General features: G+C 46.3%; 1 protein-coding gene across 3 annotated transcripts in view; it reads left to right on the forward strand.

Moving 5' to 3' along the window:
• The window catches only part of SDK2 (sidekick cell adhesion molecule 2), a 913,491-nt gene that overhangs the window by 745,267 nt on the left and 144,705 nt on the right, over positions 1-23,519 (forward strand). For all 3 annotated transcript variants that reach the window (XM_082271790.1, XM_082271792.1, XM_082271791.1), the window contains exons 16-17: positions 10,289-10,429; positions 22,084-22,265. In XM_082271790.1, the coding sequence (XP_082127916.1) occupies positions 10,289-10,429; positions 22,084-22,265 (323 nt within the window). The remainder of the gene's footprint in view (positions 1-10,288; positions 10,430-22,083; positions 22,266-23,519) is intronic.

The raw sequence follows: 23,519 nt of genomic DNA on the forward strand, positions 1-23,519 counted from the left end.
CCCCCAAGCGGGCTCTTAGTGTCCAAAACCTTGGCGCCATCCCTGCCCACGCCTCATTGGCTGTGATTTACAGCCAATGGCTCCTGCTGCTGTCTCTGAGCCAATGACGAGGGAGAGCGCCATAAGAGTTGCTGCTCTTGTGCACATGGCTGGATCCAGATTGGGCTCAGGTAAGTATTAGGGAGTGCTGGAGGGGAGAGCTGCATACTGAAGGTTTTTTTACCTTAATGCATAGAATGCATTAGAGTAAAAAAAAACTTCCGCCTTTACAACCACTTTGCCTTGCCCTTGACATGTTTGGTATCTATTTACTCATCTTTTATATTTTACCAAAAATTTTGATTTTTTTATTGCGTTTGTGTGCCCCAAAATTCACTTTATTGTACCTTGGTACAGACATAGAGCTGGGGGAGTGGTCTATGTAGTAGCCTGGCGTTGCAGCTGCCATCCTCTAATTGCGATTCCAATGCTTTGCAGGCTCATTTGCAAAAAAAATTTATTATATTTTATATTTAAATAAATGCACATTTTTTTTCGGCAATAAAGAAAATTGTAACAAATGCACATTTTTTTTCGCAGATATATGTATTTTTGTTAATATTAATACTTTTTATAATTTTTTTATTATTATTATTATTATTTTGCATTTCATTTTTTTTTTAGAATTAATTATTATTATTATTATTATTATTTTTTTTTTATTTAATTTTTTTTTATATAATTTTTTTTTTTTTTTTTTAATGCAAAAGGTGGACTTAGTTTTTCAGTAAAGGCTTTATCTTCAAAGGCCAGCTCTGGCGTCTCTTCTTACTGCTAGACCAGAATCGGCATATCTCATGCGGGTTCTCAGGGATGCTGCAGCTGCTGCGGTCCTAAGAGAAATGCAAGAAGGCGGAATTGGAACATAAGAGAGCTATTGTTCTCCATTGTTCTATTCTCACGGAAAACATCATCCCCGCATTCCTTTTTCTTTTTTATTTCGCTTTTCTGTGCAGGTGTACCTAGGGAGCCAATTACACGGGGAGTGACTTTGTTAGGCATAATCATTTGTTGCAGCGACAAGTGTTAAACAGAATATCTAATAGATCTTGTTGTTCAGATTGCTGCCGGGGCCCTTTGAAGTCCAGTTAGCTCCCCAGCAGCGCAGCCTGTTGTATTATTCCCCCCCATTTTATGATAAGTGAAAAGGTTCGGTGACTGTGAAGCTTTTCTCCAGCGGATTATCCGAAAATTCCGAAGCTGGGGATTTGGGGAGCAGAGAGACGCATACATTACACTCGGCACATCCGGCATCATGTCTCTCTGGGTTCTGGAACCCCTTGGACCAGTGCCAGGACAAGGTCATCTAAAGCCCAGGGCGAAAATGCCAAAATTTGCCCCCTTTCCCCCCCGAGATGTATAGGCATTATGTGTCAGTGAAAATCCCCCCCCCCCCCAAAAAAAATAAAAATGATGTACTAATCTGCATGATCACCCCCAAAGCATACAATCGCCCTCCTCCTAGTACAAATATGCCCCCTGCTGAAATCCCCCCCCCCCTCCTAGCACAAATCTTTGCCCCCCTCCCGGCTCGAATCCTCTCTCTCCCTTTATGGCCCCAGCAGAACCCCCCCTAAAAAATGTTTCCCTTACTAGCACAGATTTTCTACCCTTCATATTTCCCCTCCAAGCCCACATCCCCCCCCACTTCAAATCCCCCCTTCAAAGTCCCCTCCCAAAATCCCCACCATAGTACAAATCCCTCCCACAAATTTCACCCTACCCCCACCCAATCATCCCTACTAGCACAAAAACCCCCAAAAAATATTTACCTTCTACCGTTTCACTTTTATGGCACAAACCCCCCAAATGCCCCCTCCTACACTAAATTCTTTTTCCCCCACCTCCCAGAAAACCCCCCCCCCCCCCCAAATCACCACTCCTAACACACCTCCCTAAATTTGCTCTCCTAGAACAATTCTTACACCCTGCGCGCCCCCCTTCCCCATTTCCCCTCCTTCCCCCCAATCTCCTTGTGGTGCCCCCCACCTCACATGATACCACAGTGCCCTGGGCAGCTTCCCCTCCTGCCCACCCCTTGTCCTGACCCTGCCCCATTGTTAGCGTCGGTGGGAGGAATAGTGCTTTATCAGTGTTGTCAGTGGGAAGAATAGTGCCTCATCATTGATGTGTGAAGAACAGTCCTCTATAGTTGGTGTCAGTGGGAGGAATATTTCCCCATCATTGGTGTTAGTAGGAGAAACAGTGCCTCATCGTTATCAGTGGGAGGAATAGTGCCCCATCATTGTTCTCAGTGGGAGGAATAATGCCCCATCATTGGTGTCAGTGGGAGGAATAGTGCCCCATCACTGGTGTCAATGGGAAGAACAATGCCCTATAGTTGGTGCCAATGGGAAGAATAGTGCCCCATCATTGGTGTCAGTGAAAGGAATAGTGCCCCATCACTGGTGTCTGTGGGAAGAACAGTGCCCCATCATTGGTGTCAGTGGGAGGAATAGTGCCTCATCATTGGTATTAGTGGGAGGAATAGTGCCCCATCATCTTTATCAGTGAGAGGAATAGTGCCCCATCATTGGTGTCAGTGGGAGGAATAGTGCCTCATCATTGGTGTCAGTGGGAGGAATAGTACCCCATCATCTTTATCAGTGAGAGGAATAGTGCCCCATCATTGGTGTCAGTGGGAGGAATAGTGCCTCATCATTGGTGTCAGTGGCAGGAATAGTGCCCCATCATTGGTGTCAGTGGGAGGAATAGTGCCCCATCATTGGTGTCAGTGGGAGGAATAGTGCCCCATCATTGGTGTCAGTGGGAGGAATAGTGCCCCATCATTGGTGTCAGTGGGAGGAATAGTGCCCCATCATTGGTGTCAGAGGGTGGAACCAGGGGAGGACTGGGAAGAGGGGCTGGGTGGCAATTGCCCCCCTGGGCCACTCTGATGCTGGGTAAAAAGGCCGCACCCAGGACTGGACAAATGTAGGAGCCAGACACTGTATACAGCTGCCGGTCGCTGCTACACAATGTAATATTTGCAGAGCTGCATCGGCACGGTATGAGTGTGTAGAGTACGCTCCTGTACCCGGCTGGCACAATACTAACATGGTCACTTCCCTGTCAGGCAGAGTGATCTCCATCCGACAGGAGCTTCCTAGGCCCCACCTGGCGTGATGTCATGTATTTTTGTTAAACCTCCTTTTTTGCTATTAACATTAAATTATGTTACCACATTGCATTATGTTTGTCTTGATTTATAACATCAATATCTGTTATGAAACCAGGTGGGAATGAATGGTGAGCTGATTTGATGGTTCAATGGGCCACTTGACTGGGCTTGCCCCCCAGGCCTAAGGCTGCCAGCCCTCCCCTGGGTGGAACAGTACCCCAAAGGCCAGATAAAAGCAAGCGACGGGCTGCATTGCACCGCCCCCAACCCCAGGCCGCAGTTTGGAGACCGTTGCTCTACAAGCTGTAAATCTACTACACTGCTACTACAGTGGACCCCACTAGCTTATACAATATCTATAAAATATTATATAAAATATTCAAACATTTTTAAATTCATAGGGGTGTAAAAAGTTCAATGGTAACTTTGGTATAAAAATCTAATGACAACTACATATTATAAAGAAACAATTTTACAGGCAAAAAAAAAATAAAAAGAAAAGGTCGGTTTCTTTAAAAAAAAAAAAAACAAAATCTGATGATACCGTGTAAAGAAGTATTATAATCACACTGTTATATCACACAAGGGGGTTCTTTTGTGTTATAACATTATGATTAAAATATTTCTCTACATGATCTCATTACACTTTGTGCAATTTCCTTTTTTTTTTTTTCTTTTTTTTTTTTTTATTATTATTTTTTTGTAAAATGGATTCTGTATAATATGTAGCTACTATTAGGTTTTTGTAAGGTAAAGTTTCCATTGGGCTATTTATGACATTCATTTTTACATCTTTTATAGATTTATAAATGGCATTATGTGCTTAAATAAATCATCTCCCTCCCCTTCTAAAACAATCTACACTCACCGGCCACTTTATTAGGTACACCTGTTCAATTGCTTGGTAACACAAATTGCTAATCAGCCAATCACATGGCAGCAACTCAATGCATTTAGGCATCTAGATGTGGTGAAGATGACTTGCTGAAGTTCAAACTGAACATCAGAATGGAGAAGAAAGGGGATTTAAGTGACTTTGGAACATGGCATGGTTATTGGCGCCAGACGGACTGGTCTGAGTATTTCTGGGATTTTCACACACAACCATCTCTCGGGTTTACAGAGAATGGTGGGAAAAGAGAAAATATCCAGTGAGTGGCAGTTGGGTGGAGGAAAATATCTTGATATGAGGATGTCAGAGGAGAATGGGGAAACTGGTTACAAATAATAGAAAGGCAACAGTAACTCAAATACCCACTTGTTACACCCAAGGTATGCAGAATACCATCTCTGAACATAAAACACATCGATCCTTGAAACAGATGGGTTTCAGCAGCAGAAGACCACACCGGGTGCCACTCCAGTCAGCTAAAAACAGGAAACTGAGGCTACAATCCGCACAGACTCACCATAATTGGACAATAGAAGATTGGAAAAATGTTTCCTAGTCTGATGAGTCTTGATTTCAGCTGCAACATTCAGATGGTGGGGTCAGAATTTGGCTCATGGATCCCTCCTGCCTTGTATCACCGGTTCAGGCTGGTGGTGGGGATGTAATGGTGTGGGGGATATTTTCTTGACATGCTTTTGTCCCCAAATGAGCATCGTTTAAACCCCACCCCCTACCTGAGTATTGTTGCTGGCCATGTCCATCCCTTTATGACTACAGTGTCCCCATCTTCTGATGGCTCCTTGCAGCAGGATAATGCACCATGTCACAAAGCTCCAATCATCTCACCACTGGTTTCTTCACCATGACAATGAGGTCACTGTACTCCAATGGCCTCTACACTCACCAGATCTCATTCAATAGAGCACCTTTGGGATGTGGTGGAATGGGAGATTGGCATCATGGATGTGCAGCCGACAAATCTGCAGCAACTGCGTAATGCCATCATGTCACTATGGACCAAAATCTCTGAGGAATGTTTCCAAAACCTTGTTGAATCTATTCCACGAAGAATGAAGGCAGTTCTAAAGGCAAAAGTGGGTCCAACCCGGTACTAGCAAGGTGTACCTAATGAAGTGCCCGGACTCTGGCAGGGGCAGACTGGCAACTTTTGGCCCAGGGGGCAAGTACACACCAGAGGCCCATGGTGCAGCGACTCAACCCCCCCCCCCCTCCCACTCTCCCTCTTCCCGTCCTCCTCCTGACCCCCATTCCAGGATGAAGCTCTGCTCCAGGTACTCTCTACTCACCGGTTGAATCCGGGTTCCAAACCTGGCCAGCAGGGGGCGGTTGGGGGGAGCTGGGACAGCTCGGTTGGGGCTGGCCAGGGGAGGAGGGTCTCCAGTGGGGCATGGAAATGGCCTCTGCTCAGACACAGTTTACACCATCCATGCTGGGGGGGGAGGTCTGTGCTCTGTCCTTGTCTTCATCCGTAGGTCAGTGGTGGGGAGTTTTTACTTTCCTTTACCAGGAATCCTTTAGGCCTGTCTGTGGCAGAAGCGGTGCAGCCTTTTTACAGGACATCAGAGTGGCCCAGGGGGCAATTGCCCCCCTGGCTCAGTCCTCCCCTGGCCCGGAGAGTATATATCAATGTGCAAACAAATGTCATCTGTGAAAAGCAGTATTTCCAAAAATTGCTAAGTGTAGTATAAAAAAATTACATATAGCAAAAATCACATACCATAGCAAAAAATTTTGCAAAAATATATAATAATAATATATATCTGCGCAAAAAGATTGTGCTCAAAAACAATAGATTCGACACATATAACCGATGAAATCAATAAAAAAAGTTCATGCAAGTTCATACATATCCAATGATATCGACCATAAATGTGCTTTTCCCTAATTCTAATATTCACAATGCGTGCTCTCCACCACCATAAATGACTAGGTAAACTTACCAGAGCCTGATGGTGGTAAGATTTTAAACCAGCAAAAAGCGCACACCAGTATAAAAATGGCAGTCCACAGCTTCCATCCAGAGATCACTGAAGGAAAATGTTCCATCTGTTATTATCCCATCAACAAAAGGTAAAGAGAGAGGAGGCTCTCCTAGCATTAAACATTTTAAAAAAAAAAACTTTATTTAGTAAAAACAGCTTTAAAACTCACATTTTAGTGTTTCTCCACTGACACAAGTGTACAGGCTTCAGTAAAACAGTGTATCGCCTTCGACCTCAAGACCCAAGCCGTGAGAGCGATCACAGTGTGCGTGCTGACATCACATCCAAGCCTCACCCTACGTGTTTCGTCATTGGACGTCCTCCAAGGATGATGATGGAGTTCTCCTTTAATCCCTTGCCACCCATGCAACACGTGTGTGGAGGCAAAGTGGGAGGACTTTACTGGCCGGATGCCGCACAAATGCATCCATGTGCTGCTGAGGTTTCGGTGCAGAGAGCGTGCTCAGTGCCCGCTCCCAGCAAAGGGAACAAGCTGTCAAAGATAGCTTCTGATCTCTACTAATGATCTGGATCTGGCAGGACTGGCTCCTGATCATGTGATCACTGGGACAGCCAATCACAGTGGTCACATAATCAGACAGACCTTTATGCCCCCCGTGCATAATAGTCCAGTTAAAGGGATGCTGGGGGCTGCACAAGGAAGAGTTAATGAGATGGTAACTCATGACATTATTAATAGATCTAGCACCTCCTACGCAGGTATCCCACACAGCAATAAAAACAGATGGGGGTTTTAATACTTCACTTTATTCAGACCAAAAAAAAAAAAGCTTTGGGTTTAGAAACCCTCTAAAGGACAACTTTAATTTTGGTGGAGTGCCTTTAATTAATTTGCCCCACCCCCACTAAGTGCAGCCCACCTGGAAACCTACCTACCTTTGGTCCATGAACCAGCAATGTTCTTTGTGCACCCTCTGCTTATTTAATTCCTATAGAATGGGGACTATGGGCGGTTGAGGGGCAATGTGGGGGCAGATGACTCCCAGGGGGCCTGGGGCATTGTGGGAGGTTGAGTGGGGCACGGCAGGCCACTATGGAAGGGCTGGGTGACACTATGCGAGCTGGAAGGAACTGTGGGAGGTTAGGAGATCAGCAGCTACCTTGAGGGTCTATGATGATAAGGTCTGGTAAGTCCAGGAAGGTCTGGTAAGGCAAACAGTTCTATAGAATGGTGGTTCCAAACCTTTACCCAATAAAACATTGCATGCTCCAAAAAAGCGTTGGCTTTAGATACACTTTAAAGGACAACTTCAACTTTGGTGTAGTGTCCTTTAATTATTTTTCCCCACCCCCTCTAAGTGCAGCCCACCCAGGACATTTCTTGCCTTCAGCAATGTTCGCCTAGACCTTTCTATGAATACAAGAGATACGATTTTCGAAAATGTAGTCACACAAATGTTGCTTGCCTAAACAGTCTGCGCTCCTAACTAAGTTATCTCTCGTCTCCGTCATCATCTGCTCCGATCTCCTCGTACTTCCTCTAGTGGCAGAGAGAAGCAGCGCTTATCGTCGAGTCGCATCTCGGCTGAAATGAGCTCCGAGCATGTTGTGGCTGGTAGCTCCGCCAGTTTTGACAAATATCTCTAGTAAAATTTTCATTACCATAATGTAGAGTTTCACTTTATATTTTGTTCTTTGTCATAACGCCAGCAAGATAAGTTCTTGATGGAATTGGATTCCGGCGCCGCCCGGCAGAAATATATTACTGTAATATTTTCTGTATAGCTGTAATAAAGGGACCAGCAATCGAGAGTGTCTGTAAGGAGGTTTGTTGATGTGGCTAAGAGCAGCCAATTACATTCTTCCTTTCTAAGTGGAATCCTAAATTAAAGTAACCGATTGGTTGCTGGGGGGGGGGGCGGTAATTGTTTCCTCCAGATCCTTTTCATGGTGATGAGAAGGTCTGGTAAGGCCAAGCAGCTGTCCCAGGGCCCAATAACCCCTTCAATGGCCCAACAGTAATGAAAAAAGGTTTAGACTTGCACAAGAAAAGTATAGGAATGCAAAATATGTACTCAAATGCTGAAGGGCTCTGGATGGGCCTGGGTGTCACTATGTGGGGATGGGGATTCTGGAGGTGGTAAGAGGATTTAACAGCAGTCTTGGTGGCCCTTTAAAGGATGAGGTTTATGGAGGGATGTGGTGGCAACTTTAGGGGTTGGGGTTTCTGGTGGGGGCTGGAAGTCTCTCCAGAAGGTTAAGGGCTTTCTAGGGATTCTATGAGAGATTGGAGTGCACTGCAGGGACTGGAGGGGGCACTATGGGACATTGCTGGAGGCTGTGGGTACTATAGAGCAGTGGTCCTCAACTCCGGTCCTCAGGGCCCACTAACTGGCCAGATTTTAAGTATTACCTTGGGGAGATGCAGACTAGAGTACTGCAATCACTGAGCAGCAAAATTATATCACCTGGGATGTATTTCAGTTATCTTGCAAACCTGGCCTGTTAGTGGGCCCTGAGGACCAGGGTTGGGGACCAGGGCTATAGAGGGCTGGAGACTCTGCAGCAAGCCAATGGATACTGCAGGGGCTAGGGAGGGGGGCACTAAAGGAAGTTAAGGTGCACTGTGGGGGCAAAAGGCTGTCAGCGGGCCTGGGGCACTGTGGGTGGTTGTGAGGGGCACAGCAGGCCACTATGGAAGGCTGTGTGGCACTAGGTGAGTTAGAAGGAACTGTGGGAGTTTAAGAAATCAGCTGCTGGCTGGATGCCTGGAGGGTCATTGCTTTCTTCAGAGCCTCTCCATGATGATGAGAAGGTCTAGTAAGTCCAAAAGGGTCTTGTAGGACAAGCAGCTTTATAGAACAGTGATTCTCTACCTTATTGAAACCATTACCCAATAAAACCTTTCATGCCCCAACAGTTGAAAAAAAAAAGTTTATACTCCAGAAAAACATGGGAATCCCAAATTATGTATTGAAATTCTGGAGTGCTCTGGATGGGACTGGGTGTCATTGTGGGGGGTTGAGGGTCTCTGGTGGGTGCTGAAAATCTCTAGGAGACTGGGGGCTTTCCAGAGGCACTGTGGACTGGAGTGCACAGCAGAAACAGAAAGGGGGTGGGGTGGGCTGGCACTGTAAGACACTGGGGAACAGAGGCGTAACTAGAACCTTCTGGGCCCCGGTGCAAGAAACCATGAAGGGCCCCCCGGACTCCTGGCTGGGACCCTTCTCTTCAAGCCTGGGGCTCTTCCCACTGATCCTGGGGCCCTTAACTCTCATTGCAGGCCCTTTATTATGGTCCTGCAGTGAGACCCTTTCACAAATTCTGCAGTGGACCCTCTTCCTGCCATCTTGGGGCCTCCCCACAGTGGTGGAATGCCAGGGCCCGGTCCCAAGTGTGACCTTTGTGATCCTGGAAGTTCACCCACTGGTGTCAGTAGTTTTTATTTTTTAGTATTTTAATTGTATTATTTTTTATAATTTTATTTTATTACAATGTCACTTACTATGACTCTGTCCATTCAGAAAAGGAAGGAGCTGGTAAATTACATATTTACCGACCCTTCCTGGTTCTCTATTGTGACATATCCCCTGCAGCAGCCGGCAGGAGAGGGGAGGGAGCACAGTGTGGGGGGGGGGGGGCAGGGGAGCACACAGGGGCCCAGAGACAGCAGAACACAAGTGAACTGGATAGGAGGAGTGGCGGGGGCAGCATACAGAGGAAACAATCTCCTGCAGCTACAGGAGGAAAAAAGACAGTGATTTCCCTACATGCTGCCCCCGCCACCCCTCCTATCCAGATGTACAGGGCCCCCTGGAGAATGGGGCCCGGTTGCAATTGCAACCCCTGTAGTTACGCCTCTGCTGGGGAACACCGTTGGAGGGTCTGCAGCAAGCTAAAGATGCACTGCAGGGAGCTGGTGGACACTGTGGAAGGTTGAGGGGCACTTTGAGGGTGGAGGGCTCTCCGGGGGGCTAATGGCAATGTGAGAGGTTGTGGGGAACTGCAGACCACTATGAAATGTTGGGTGGCCATATAGGAGGTGGAAAGCACTATGGGAGGTTAGAAGATCAGAAGCTGCCTGAGGGCTTTGGAGGAGGGAGGCCACAGCCCTGTGGAGCCACTGCTCTAGAAGATGTAATAAAAAGCTTCTCTACTCATATGAACACTGCAATCCTACCAACACCAATGCTTTTTTTTCTTCCAGACACCTTAATTATTGAAGCTCAGTGTTTCTGTAATTGTCATGTGATGTGTCTCTTTGATCCACAGGGTGACCCTTCCGGAAGAACCTCCTAGTGCCCCACCACAAGCTGTTCTCGCCACAGGGCGCACCAACCAATCCATCTTTGTCCAGTGGCAGCCACCCCCGGAGAGTCACCAGAATGGCATCTTAAGGGGATACGTCATCAGGTCAGTGATCTGCAGTGATTTCATTGCAAAGGTCATGGTTGACTATGGGTGGTATAGTTCCTCTGTCTTCTCTGGTTCTGTAAAGTGATGTGATAAAAGGATAACGACCCTACACCTTTACTTGTTTGCACCCTTTTCTTCAGATATTTTTCCTATGTGTTGTTTGAGCCTTTAATAATACAGTAAGTTTGAAGATAAAACTGATGCTAGCAATTAATAACATAATAATTAATTTTGGGGTATGTCTTTTTCAAAAAAGCATGTCCTTAGTCATTCATTTTTTAGGGCTCGTTTCTTAGGTTCAGGATAGTAGAAGCTAGCGTTTTATTGCAGTCCCAGTTATCCTTTGTAAAAGGGAAATGGACAGAGGGCGCACCAGCCTAGCGCATTATCTTTAAAACAATTTATTGTAATAGACATGTATACACATTATACTCACAAAACGATTATGACACACGGGCAATAAGCAATGAGGGACCACCAGGGGTCTCCACTGGGCATCCTCAGCTGCCGCATGCAGTGGAAGGATGTAGACCTCCAAAAAAACGATTACGCATTTCGGGGTGTTCCCCCTTCATCCTTTGTGTCACTGCCAAAATACCAAGCTGTGGTGAGACCACACACAGCACGATCCAGTAAATATTTCATCCTTCGTAGCAGGCCCTTTAACAAAAGGTAGTGAATGCCAGAGGCCATCACTTGGGGTGACCTAGCCTATGAATACATTTGTGGGTGTACTAGCTGCACAGACAGGATTTTAGCTGCAATTGCATAATTTTCTTGTTGCCTGTGTGATCTCCCATGAAATAATCCTTTTAATTCAGGTAAATAATTTCTTTCCCCTGAGATGGGTCAATTAAGGGGAATCTGCAGAGGTCTTGATGGGCTCATAGAGAGCTAATTTCAAATCCATCAATTTTCTTTTGGAAGAGGCACTAATCTCATGTCATCGGGCACTCTTAGCAGTTCTGTTTCTCTTGGCCCAGTTCTAGGTGGACTTTATACATATACCCATACTGTATATTTCATATTGTTGAGTATCACATCAGTATGGGTTTGTTGGACATATCATTGCACAACCATTGGCAGTTAAGTGGAAGCTGCACTCCTCACCCATGTGTGGTTGTTCTGGGAAGACTTTCTACAAGACTTTAGAGTCAGGACACAAGCCGGGATTAGTACGCAGCCGTGTGCAGAAGACAGAAGCAGAGTCAAAATAAAAGCCGAGGTCACAGGCAGAAATCCAAGGACAGGCCAGGAGCAAACCCACTCGTACACAGGTAAGCAGGTCAAGGCCCAGGTAAAGCAGGAACAAGCTGAAGATCACTTCGCCATCCACCCATGCCAGAGTTCAGCTTAAATAGGGTGTTTGGCGCCAGGGCCTGTACGTGTGCTCGTACACTTGCGCATGTGCATAGGTTACTCTTTACACGCTAATACGTTTGCGTGAGTGTGACTGCCTTTTTTGCATTGAATCTTTGCTCAAACTTATGAGAATGCACAAAAATATTAGAATGAGCCAGCCTTCTCATTCCAACGCGTACTGAGCTTCTTTTACAGTAGGTGTGGCGATTAGGTGCCTACAGGCCTTTGAAGTGTAGGTATGGTGGTCAGGTATCTACAAGCTTTTGACCCTAAAGTGTAGGTGTGGTGGTCAGATGTCTACAAGCCTTTGATCATAAAGTGTAGGGGTGGTGGTCAAGTATTCACAAGCTTATGGCCATAAGGTGTAGTAGTTGTGGAAATCTGGTGTCCACAAGCCTTTGACCATGAAGTGTAGGTGTGGTGGTCAGGTGTCCACAAGCCTTTGGCGATAAAATGTAGGTGTGGTGGTCAGGTGTCCACAAGCCTTAAGTCATAAAGTGTAGGTATGGTGGTCAGGTGATCACAAGCCTTAAGTCATAAAGTGTAGGTGTGTTGGTCAGGTGTCCATGAGCATTCGGCCATAAAGTGTAGGTTTGGAAGTCAGGCGTCTACAAGCCTTTGGCCATAAAGTGTAGGTGTGGTGGTCAGGTGTCCACAAGCCTTTTACCATAAAGTTTAGGTGTGGTGGTCCGATATCCACAAGCCTTTGGCCATAAAGTGTAAGTGTAGTGGTCAGGTGTCTACAAGCCTTTGGCCATAAAGTGTAAGAGTGATGTTCAGGTGTCTACAAGCCTTTGGCCATAAAGAGTAGGTGTGGTGGTCAGGTGCCCACAAGCCTTTGACCATAAAGTGTAGGTGTGGTGGTCAGGTGTCCACAAGCCTTTGACCATAAAGTGTAGGTATGGTGGTCAGGTGTCCACAAGCCTTTGACCATAAAGTTTAGGTGTGTTGGTCAGACATCCAAAAGCCTTTGACCATAAAGTGTAGGTGTGTAAGTCAGGTGTCCACAAGCTTTTGACTATAAGGTGTAGGTGTGGTTGTCTGGTGTCCACAAGCCTTTGACCATAAAGTGTAGGTGTGGTGGCCAGGTGTCCACAAGCCTTTGACCATAATGTATAGGTGTGGTGGTCAGGTGTCCACAAGCCTTTGACCATAAAGTTTAGGTGTGGTGGTCAGGTGTCCACAAGCCTTTTGCCATAAAGTATAGGTGTGTTGGTCAGACATCCAAAAGCCTTTGACCATAAAGTGTTGTTGTGGAAGTCAGGTGTCCACAAGCCTTTGACTATAAGGTGTAGGTGTGGTTGCCAGGGGTCCACAAGCCTTTGGCCACAGAACGATTCTGGTAGCTTGCAAAAAAAAATCTTTCAGCACAGACAGTTGCTGATTTTTTTTTTTTGCTTCCATGTCTTTTAAAGCACATTAGAAAAGGCCTTCAGATAGATGTTGAGTACACCCAGGTTTCTTGTAGACGATATGGTTCTCCAGAGCTAACTGACTGCTGAGCCATAGACTTAGCGCTATGGTAACTGCTCAATGCACCCTCTCACCCAGAATAAAATAATTTCTCGTAGCATTACAGATCCTTGGAATTCTAAACCTATCCCGATTAATATGCATGATGTCACACGTTCGGGTCGTGTTGCATTAGCACCATGTTGAAGGCTGTGAGGAGGAATAAGATTAGGCTGCTTCACACACACAGGTCTAGTAGGAGATGTAATGGGTTGCCAGAGACCTCTGGGTAAAGAGGATTATGCGGAGAAGGGTGGAGAGAGGATTAGTGAGGAACAGAATTGTATCAAGGGGGGTGCAGAGGTTTTTACGTGAGTGGATGAGAGAAGTCATTAAGGGAAGGGCCAAGTAAAAAAGTGTAAAAGGAATGGCTTGAGGGAGACGAGGAAATGGTAGCAGTTACAAGTGGGGGTAATATAAAAAGTGCTTTTCATAGCTACACATAAATATGTAAATGTATTCCAGGAAATCATAAGGGCTGAAGAGATTTATTATAAAGGGTTTAGCGCATATATCAGTTCTTTATGAGCACCGCTTTCTTCCTGTCCAGTAGCTGTGAACCCCCAACTGAATATCATTTAGGGGTTGATTTACTAAAGGCAAATAGACTGTGCACTTTGCATGTGCAGTTGCCCCAGAGCTTAGTAAATGAGGAAAAGCTTCACTTTGCAAAGCATACCCAATCACGTGCAAGGAAAATAAAAAAATTAAAAAAACAGCATTTTTGCTTGTAGTTGATTGGATGATGGAAGCCAGCAGAGCTTCTGCTCATTCACTAAGCTCTGGGGCAACTGCACTTTGCAAAGTGCACAGTCTTTTTGCCTTTAGTAAATCAACCCCTTCGTTTGCTAAAGCTCCATGTATCGTAAAGAATCGGATTTTGTTAAAGGGCTCTTTCACACGGGCGATCCGATCAGATCCGCCTGTCAGTTTTTTAGGCGGATCTGATCGGATGCCCATTCAGCCCTATGGAGCAGCGGATGTCAGTGGTGACATGTCCGCTGCCATCCGCATCCGATCCTGTCCGTGAAATCCGGACGGATAGAAACCCTATTTTCCATCCGTCCTGGGGATCGGATCGGATGAGAGCGGACAGGCGGTCCTCTCTCATCCGATCCCCCATAGAGAGCAGCGAGGGCTGTGACACCTCCCTCTCCGCACTGCAAGCGGAGACGGAGCTGTCACCCGCCGGCTCAGCGGGGATCGGCGGATCGATCCTCGCTGAGCAGCATGGATCTGTCTACGGAGGCGGACCGTGTGAAAGAGCCCAAAGAAAATCTTTTTTGTTTTGTTCATCCTTTTGTTACATGCTGATCTTCTGAAGCCCCTTTGATGTCACTTCCCATCTTCATGCACTCCAGTGATGGCATCTTGGCACTTCTCAGGGCAAGTTCCCTGATGGTGACAACCGTGGACCATGCATGTAATGTGTGCTGAAATGGTTACTTCTTTGTTAGAGCGTGTGAAAGGGTGACAACGCAGGAGCAAAGTTGGGTGACAGGGACAGAGCGTTGTCACCCTTAAACAGGAAATGCCTGAACAAGACCCTTAATGGCAGGATCACCAGGCATTAGTGGGCAAAGGCAGCTTTCTCCAGATGCATTTAGCTTGAAATCAATTTGAGATGCTTCTTATTAAGGGGTTAATTTACTAATAGACTAATAGACTGCAGTTGCTCCAGGGCATAGTAAATGAGGTAAGGTTTCACTTTGCAAAAAAATACCCAATCACGTGCAAGGAAAATATAAAAAAAAAAAAAAAAAACAGCGTTGTTGCTTGCACATGATTGGATGATGGAAGTCAGCAGAGCTTCTGCTCATTTATTAAACTGTGGAGCAACAGCACACAGTCTATTTGCCTTTAGTAAATCAACCCCTTAGAGTTCATTTTCTGGTGCATTTGCATTCTCATTGACTTGTATGAAGAGAAAAGCATGAACATCTCTCTTAAAGCGGAGTTCCACCCAAAAGTGGAACTTCCGCTTATTTGCTTCCTCCCCCCCCCTCCGGTGCCACATTTGGCACCTTTCAGGGGGGAGGGAGGAATGGGTACCTGTTTTTGACAGGTACCCTTCCCCACTTCTGGGAAACAGGGAAGTTTGGCCCCCTCATCTTTCCCCTGCCCCGAGCCAATCCAAATGCACATGCTCATTAGGGACCCACCCTTGAAGCCGCAAGGCTTCACTGTCGGGGTTCCCTCACCGGCAATGGCAGCGTCAGCACCCGACAGCTGATGGAAACATCGGCTGCCGTGCCGTGCAGTTGCATATGATTTATTTTATTTATTTATTTTTTTTATTATTTGCTCTATTTTTCTTTCCACCAAGTTGGAGTCACCCTTTAAAACTTGGATGGGTGTCAGTAAATCAGTTCGTTCAACAACGTCTTGTCTTGTCCAATGGTAACATCTCCGCCCCTTTGCTATTTCAAAGTGGACTTTTCTTTTTCTGTTTTTTTTTTTTTTTATTTCATGGAAGGCAGTGGGAGGAGCTTGACCACATTGACATTGGGTGTCTGCTATAGGAGATCAGTTTAATTATATACAAACCACTTAAACCCCCTTCCTGCCCAGGCCAATTTTCAGCTTTCAGTGCTGTCGCACTTTGAATGACAATTGCGCAGTCATGCTACACTGTACCCATATGAAATTTTTATCATTTTTTTAAACACAAATGGAGTTTTCTTTTGGTGGTATTTAGTCACCACTGGGTTTTTTATTTTTTGCTAAACAAACAAAAAAAGACCGAAAATTTAAAACAAAAAAACAAAAACATTTTTCATAGTCTGTTATAAAAAATTTGCAATTTTTCTCCTTCACTGATGTGTGCTGATGAGGCTGCACTGATAGGTACTGATAGGCTGCACTGATAGGCACTGATAGTGTAGCACTGATGGGCATTAATGAGGCTGCACTGAAAGGTGGCACTGATGGGCACTAATATGTGGCACTGAAGGGCACTGATAGGCAGCACTGAAGGGCACTGGTAGGTACCGTTAGTGGCACTGATGGGCAGCACTTGATGGACACTGATAGGTGCCACTGGTGGGTATTGATAGGTGGTACTGGTGGGCACTGGTAGGTGGCACTGGTGGGCACTGCTTAGCAGCAGTGTACATGTGCAGGACTGCTGATCACATGGTAAAGGGCCGGGATCGGCCCCTTGCTCCGATCTGTGATCAGCCGAGGCTCATGGACTCGCTGATCACAGAGCGTGCTGCCTACGCCCCACAGGAGGCACGCAGGCAGCACATGCACGGGAGGACGTACATGGATGCCCTCCCGGTAATTAAGACCCCTGCTGTAGCCCAACAGACCCAACTTTACACAAATACAGTTTGCTTTTGAGCGTTTCTGCAGTGCTTTTTGCATTTTTGCCATGATTCCAGTTTTGCGCTTTTTATGCTCTTTTTTTTTTTTTTTTTTTTTTTTTAGGCAAATTTTTTGTTGGGCAGATTAAAAAAATGCAAAATGCAAATCGTTGCATGGGTTATATTTAGGGATCTGTGAGAATAGGATCTCTGAGAATAGAGAAAAGTTTTTTTTTTTTTTTTTCAAAGGCCGGAGATCTTAAGAGGTTTAGCGTGTTTTCACCGTAAGCTTCATTTCCAGTAGTGTCCTGCTAAATGTCATTACATTGGAGGACCTGATTGTAGAACCAGAGCCATGCAAATACTGGCCTGAGGGGGAGAGTGGTGGGATTAGTGAGATAAAGGAGGATTGCAAAGGGAAAAAAAAAAGACTATATTGAACGCAAGGCAAGCTTAGCGAGAGGCTGGGATAACGAATCTGGCTGTATATAAATTGACTCGGAGAGAGAGAATTATGTGTGAGAACGGGTGCAAGCAGCACAAAAAGTTTTCCATGCCTTAAAGGGAAGCTGTCACAAAAATAAGACAAACTCTCCGGTTCATGCTTACACAGCAGCTATCAATAGTATTATGTAGATCAGCCTTTATGGTGGACCGCGGTTCGGACCTGGACTGAGTGACACTCCCATCCAGCTGGTCAGCCCGCCACTCTGCAACCCTAGATCCCTGCTGCACTACCATCATTGGTTGCTAGGACCACTGGCATCTGATGTGGACACATGCTCTCTGGTGGGGACTCCGATGGGGACACCTGCTCATTTGGAGCACTCTGATGGGGACACCTGCTCTCTGAGGGGGGCTTTCTGATGGGGGGACACCTACTCTATGGGGCTCTTGGACAGGGACACCTGATCGATGGGGTCACCTGCTCAATGGGGTCAATCTGATGGGCGCAGCTGCTGTATGGGGGCACTCCGATGGGGACACCTGCTGTATTGGGGGAACTCTGATGGGGCACCTGCTCTATTGGGGCACTTTGACGGGGACACATGCTCTATGGGGTCACTCTAATGGTGACACCTGCTTTATGGGGTCATTCTGATGGGGACACCTGCTCTATGGGGTCAATCTGATGGGGACACCTGCTTTATGGGGTCATTCTGATGGGGACACCTGCTTTATGGGGTCATTCTGATGGGGACACCTGCTTTATGGGGTCATTCTGATGGGGACACCTGCTCTATGGGGTCAATCTGATGGGGACACCTGCTCTATGGGGTCAATCTGATGGGGACACCTGATCTATGGGGGCTCTCTTACAGAGACACCTGCTCTCTGGCGGGAAAACTTGGTTCATGGAGTCAGTTTGATTGGGACACCTGCTCAATGGGGGCACACTAATGGTGACACCTGCTCTATGGGGACACTGATGGTGACACCTGCTCTATGGGGTCACTCTGATGGGGACATCTGCTGTATGGGGACAGCTGCTCTATGGGGTCAATCTGATGGTGACACCTGCTCTATGGGGACACTGATGGTGACACCTGCTCAATGGGGGCACTCTAATGGTGACACCTGCTCTATGGGGACACTGATGGTGACACCTGCTCTATGGGGTCAATCTGATGGGGACACCTGCTCTATGGGGGCTCTCCTACAGAGACACCTGCTCTCTGGTGGGAAAACTTGGTTCATGGAGTCAGTTTGATGGTCACCTGCTCAATGGGGGCACTCTAATGGTGACACCTGCTCTATGGGGACACTGACGGTGACACCAGCTCTATGGGGTCACTCTGATGGGGACATCTGCTGTATAGGGACAGCTGCTCTATGGGGTCAATCTAATGGGGACACCTGATCTATGGGGGCTCTCTTACAGAGACACCTGCTCTCTGGCGGGGAAACTTGGTTCATGGAGTCACTTTGATTGGGTCACCTGCTCTATGGGGGCACTCTGATGGGGACACCTGCTCCATGGGGACACTGATGGTGACACCTGCTCTATGGGGTCATTCTGATAGGGACACCTGCTCTATGGGGTCAATCTGATGGGGACACCTGATCTATGGGGGCTCTCTTACAGAGACACCTGCTCTCTGGCCGGAAAACTTGGTTCATGGAGTCACTTTGTTTGGGTCACCTGCTCAATGGGGGCACTCTGATGGGGACACCTGCTCTCCATGGGAGCACTCTAATAAGGATACCTGATGTAAGGGGTACTCTGATGGAGAAACTTAATCTATGGAGGCCCTCTGATAGGGACCCCTGATGAAGAGGGTGCTCCGATGGAGACACCTGATCTTTGGGGCACTCTGATAGGGACACCTGATTTAAATGATTACTCGGATAGGGACACATCATTTAAAGGGGCACTCTGATGGGGGAACCTGATCTGTGGGGGCACTCTGATGGGGGATAAATACTGTTGAAATGCTATGGAAATTGTACATTTCTCATTTTTTTGCAAAGACTACAATCTTAGTCATAGCACAAACTAGAGATTCAGACCTCAGCTGGAAGAAAATTTTATTGACCAGAACTCCTTGAATTTTAATTAAATACCCCTGCTGTAGACCCAATCAATGAATGGCTGTTATGTCTCACTTATATGTATTTTTTCTGTGTTGTATTGAACTTCGTTAGGTTGCCTTTGTTGTATGCTGACATGTAGAGGCTGCTTTGGGGCACTACAACTTGTCTATTTGATTGGTTTCTCCTTCTGTCCTCCTCTGCTAGTCAGTCCTAGCTAGTCCCTCTCTGTTTCTTCCATGTTCCCTCAGCCAGTTTTCATACCTGACAGGCATAGGAAAGTCATATGGTGAGAGTTCAATAAAGTTCTAGCAACACTTTTCTGGCAGTATAGCCCATTAAAATGACCTGCGCCAGATTAAAAAATAATCCCTGCTGCCAGTTTCAGTAGCTTTGCTGACACGTGCGGCAGATCCAGATCGTTATTACACTATTACTGCACCAAAAAACTGGAAGTAATTGAGATCAAGTCTAAGTTGGTTTACTGAGACAGGCAGAGTGCCTGTCTCTGTCTGTGTAGCAGGCAGCATATTCACAGCAGGCAGCCGGCAGATTCTGTAGCCAATAGCAAAAATTCAAGCCCTTAATCTCCTCTGTAACTCTAAACTGGTAACCCGTAGAAATTTTTAAAGCATGGAGATTTTTAAGTACCAATGCTTGTCGCCATTCCACGAGCGTGCGCAATTTTGAAGCATGACATATTTGGTATCAATTTACTCGGCATAACATTATCTTTCACATTATAGAAAAAAATTGGGCCAACTTTATAGTTCTCTTATTTTTGAATTAAAAAAAAGTCTATTTTTTCCAACAAAAATTGTGTTTGTAAGACCGCCGCGCAAATACAGGGGGTTGTTAATCAGTTTCAGCTGCTTTGGTGTTTAACAACAGGTGCACTAGATAGGTAAAAATGAGAAAACCCCCAAAACAGGAATGGTTTTACAGGTGGAGGGCACTGAACTTTTTTTCCCTACTCATTTTTTCTGACTGTTTTTCACTAGTTATGCATTTGGCTAGGGTCAGTGTCACCACTGGTAGCATGAGGCGATACCTGGACCCTATAGAGGTTGCACAGGCAGTCCAAAGGGTGGTACACTGGCACATCAATACGTGCCATTGCCAGGTTTGCTGTGTTTCTCAGCACAGTCTCAAGAGCATGGAGGAGATTCCAGGAGACAGGCAGTTATTCTAGGAGAGCTGGACAGGCCGTAAAAGGTCCTTTACCCATCATCAGGACCGGTATCTGCTCCTTTTGTGCAAGGAGGAACAGGATGAGCACTGCCAGAGCCCTACAAAATGACCTCCAGCAGGCTAAGCAATCAGAAACAGACTTCACGAGGGTGGTCTGAGGGCCCGACATCCTCGTTGGCCTGTGCTCACTGCCCAGCACCTTGGAGCTGGATTGACATTTGCCATTGAACACCAGAATTGGCAGGACTGCCACTGGCACCCTGTGCTTTTCACAGATGAGAGCAGGTTCACCCTGAGCACATGTGACAGACGTGAAAGGTTCTGGAGAAGCCACGGAGACCGGTTTGGTGGTGGGTTAGTGATGGTCTGGGGAGGCAAATCCATGGAGGGACACACAGACCTCTACAGTCTAGACAATGGCACCCTGACTGCCATTAGGAATTGGGATGAAATCCTTGGACCCATTGTCAAACCCTACGCTGGTGCAGTGTGACCTGGGTGGGTTCCTCCTGGTGCACGACAATGCCGGGCCTCATATGGCGAGAGTATGCAGCCAGTTCCTGGAGGATGAAGGAATTGATACCATTGAATGTCCCCCACGTTCACCTGACCTAAATCCAATAGAACACCTCTGGGATATTATTGGCACCTCAGTCTGTTCAGGAGCTCAGTGGTCCAGATCTGGGAGAAAATACCCCAGGACACCATCCGTTGTCTCATTAGGAGAATGCCCCGACGTTGTCAGGCATGCATACAAGCACGTGGAGGCCATACAAACTACTGAGGACCATTCTGAGTTGCTGCAATGACATTTTAGCAAAATGAACTAGGCTGCTGCATCATTTTTTCACTTTGATTTTTGGGTTGTCTTTGAATTCTGCCCTCTCTAGGTTGATAATTTTCATTTCCATCAAATGCCTTTGTTTCCTTCCTAACACATTACCCAGTCCATACCAGTATAGATATCCAACATGAGATTTTTCCCCATTGAAATCTATTGTGTTTGCAAAGTGGTCCTTTAATTTTTTTGAGCAGTGTTTATAAATATATACCATATATATATATATATATATATATATATATATATATATATATATATATATATATATATATATATATATATATATATATATTATAATTAATATAATATATATATATATTATATATATATATATATATATAGCATAATAAATAATAAGGGCCAATCACCTGCGAGTGATTGGTTTTGGACAGAGACTGTCTGCATCCAGGGTCAATCACTTGCAGGTAATCGTCACATAGTGATTACATGTGAGTGGCCGCAGTTAGCTGCGGGAACTGGCAGCCTCACATCACTTTCAATGGGGTTGCTTCCTATAGCTAAACACTGGGACCTTCCACTGGGGTTCTCCCAGGTACACGCAGTCAGGCAAAAATGCAGTCTAAATCCACATTTTCTTACATTCCGTGGTTGAACACAACGATAGAGATTAGTATATCTCTTTTAGCTAGTACACTAAATAATAAACTAAAATTAAACAAGAAATCATATATATTATATATATTGTACCCGGCTGTAAGGATGAGTGTGTACATGTCAGCTTCATGTTGTTCTAGGACTACCCAACCCCCCCCCCCCCCCCCAATTGGCTATTGCTATATTTGTAATTTTCTTTACAAAACGAAAAAAAGTTGACCTGGAAAAAATTTCCCCTTTAAGTGATTAAAATGTCCTGCTTGTACCTTTTATTGTATCTCTCTGTCCAGATACTGCCTCGCCGGCCTGCCTGTGGATTACCAATATAGAAACCTGTCCAACCCGGATCTCAGCAGCCTGCTCCTGGAGGACCTCATTATCTGGACCAATTACGAGATTGAGGTGGCCGCGTTTAATAACGCCGGCCTGGGAGTGTTCAGTGCCAAAGTGACCGAGTCGACCCTGCAGGGAGGTGAGCTGACCTGCAATTTCATGGCACGGCCCCGACTGGGACACGGTGTCGTTAAACAGAATCCTGGAGATGCAAAGCCTTGTCCCTGTGATTCGGCCGAATGTATTTCTATATAAATAGGATACAAGAGGTCAGCGGGAGCGCGTGCTCAGCGAGGGCCGGTCTTATGTTTTTCGGAATGTCTTTACGGTTTTCATGTTCTTTGGGAATAGAAATCCGTTCATTTTGGGTTTTGTATTGTTATGATTTAAAGGGGAGGAAGCAATTTAGGAATTTAAAATGGACAATTTACAGTTTAAATGTCCCCCTTGTGGGCGGTTGTAAGCGAAGAATGGTCCGCAGCCCGATCATTATTTCAATTGGACTTTATAATAAATCTCATCTTTCACTTGCGTTAACAGGATATGCTAGCATTACTTAGCTTAATTAATAATATTATTTTAAAATGTTATCACATGTTCTAACTCTCAGGCTGTCTAGTCCAGTGGTTCTCACTCTCAGGCTGTCTAGTCCAGTGGTTCTCAATCACCGGGTCGTGGCCCACTGCCAGACTGGGACCTCCCTACCCCCCCCCCCCCCGGTCATCAGACAGCTGCACATCCTCTATCCTCCCACAGTGCCTCCCAGTATCCATAGTGCCACCCAACCTCCTATAGTGGCCCACAGTGCCCCCCAACCTCTCACAGTGCCCCCAGGCCCCCTAAGAGCCCTCTGTCTCCACAGTGCCTGACAACCTCACACAGTACCTCCCAGTTTCCATAGCGCCCTCCGAACTCCCACAGTGGCCAACAGTACCCACCAACCTCTCACAGTGCCCCTAGGGCCACTAGGAGCCCTCAGTTCCCACAGTGCCTGCCAAATTTCTACAGTGCCTCCCAGTTCCCATAGTGCCACCCAACCTCCCATAGTAGCCCACAGTCCCCCCAACCTCTCAAAGTGCCACCAGGCCCCCTAAGAACCCTCAGTCTCCACAGTGCCTGCCAACCTCCCACAGTGACTCCCAGCCCCCTGCAGTGCCCCCTAACTTGCTGCATAGTGTCCCAATCAGTGCTCTACAGTGCCACCCAACCTCCTATAGTGGCCCACAGTGCTCCTCAACCCCTCACAGAACCCCTAGGGCCACTGAGAGCCCCCAGTCCCCCCAGTGCTCCTCAACCTCTCACAGTGCCCCTAGGGCCACTAGGAGCCCTCAGTTCCCACAGTGCCTGCCAAACTTCTACAGTGCCTCCCAGTTCCCATAGTGCCACCCAACCT

This window comes from Pelophylax lessonae (genome assembly GCF_965119305.1).
Source record: "Pelophylax lessonae genome assembly, chromosome: 11".
Classification (NCBI taxonomy): Eukaryota; Metazoa; Chordata; class Amphibia; order Anura; family Ranidae; genus Pelophylax; species Pelophylax lessonae.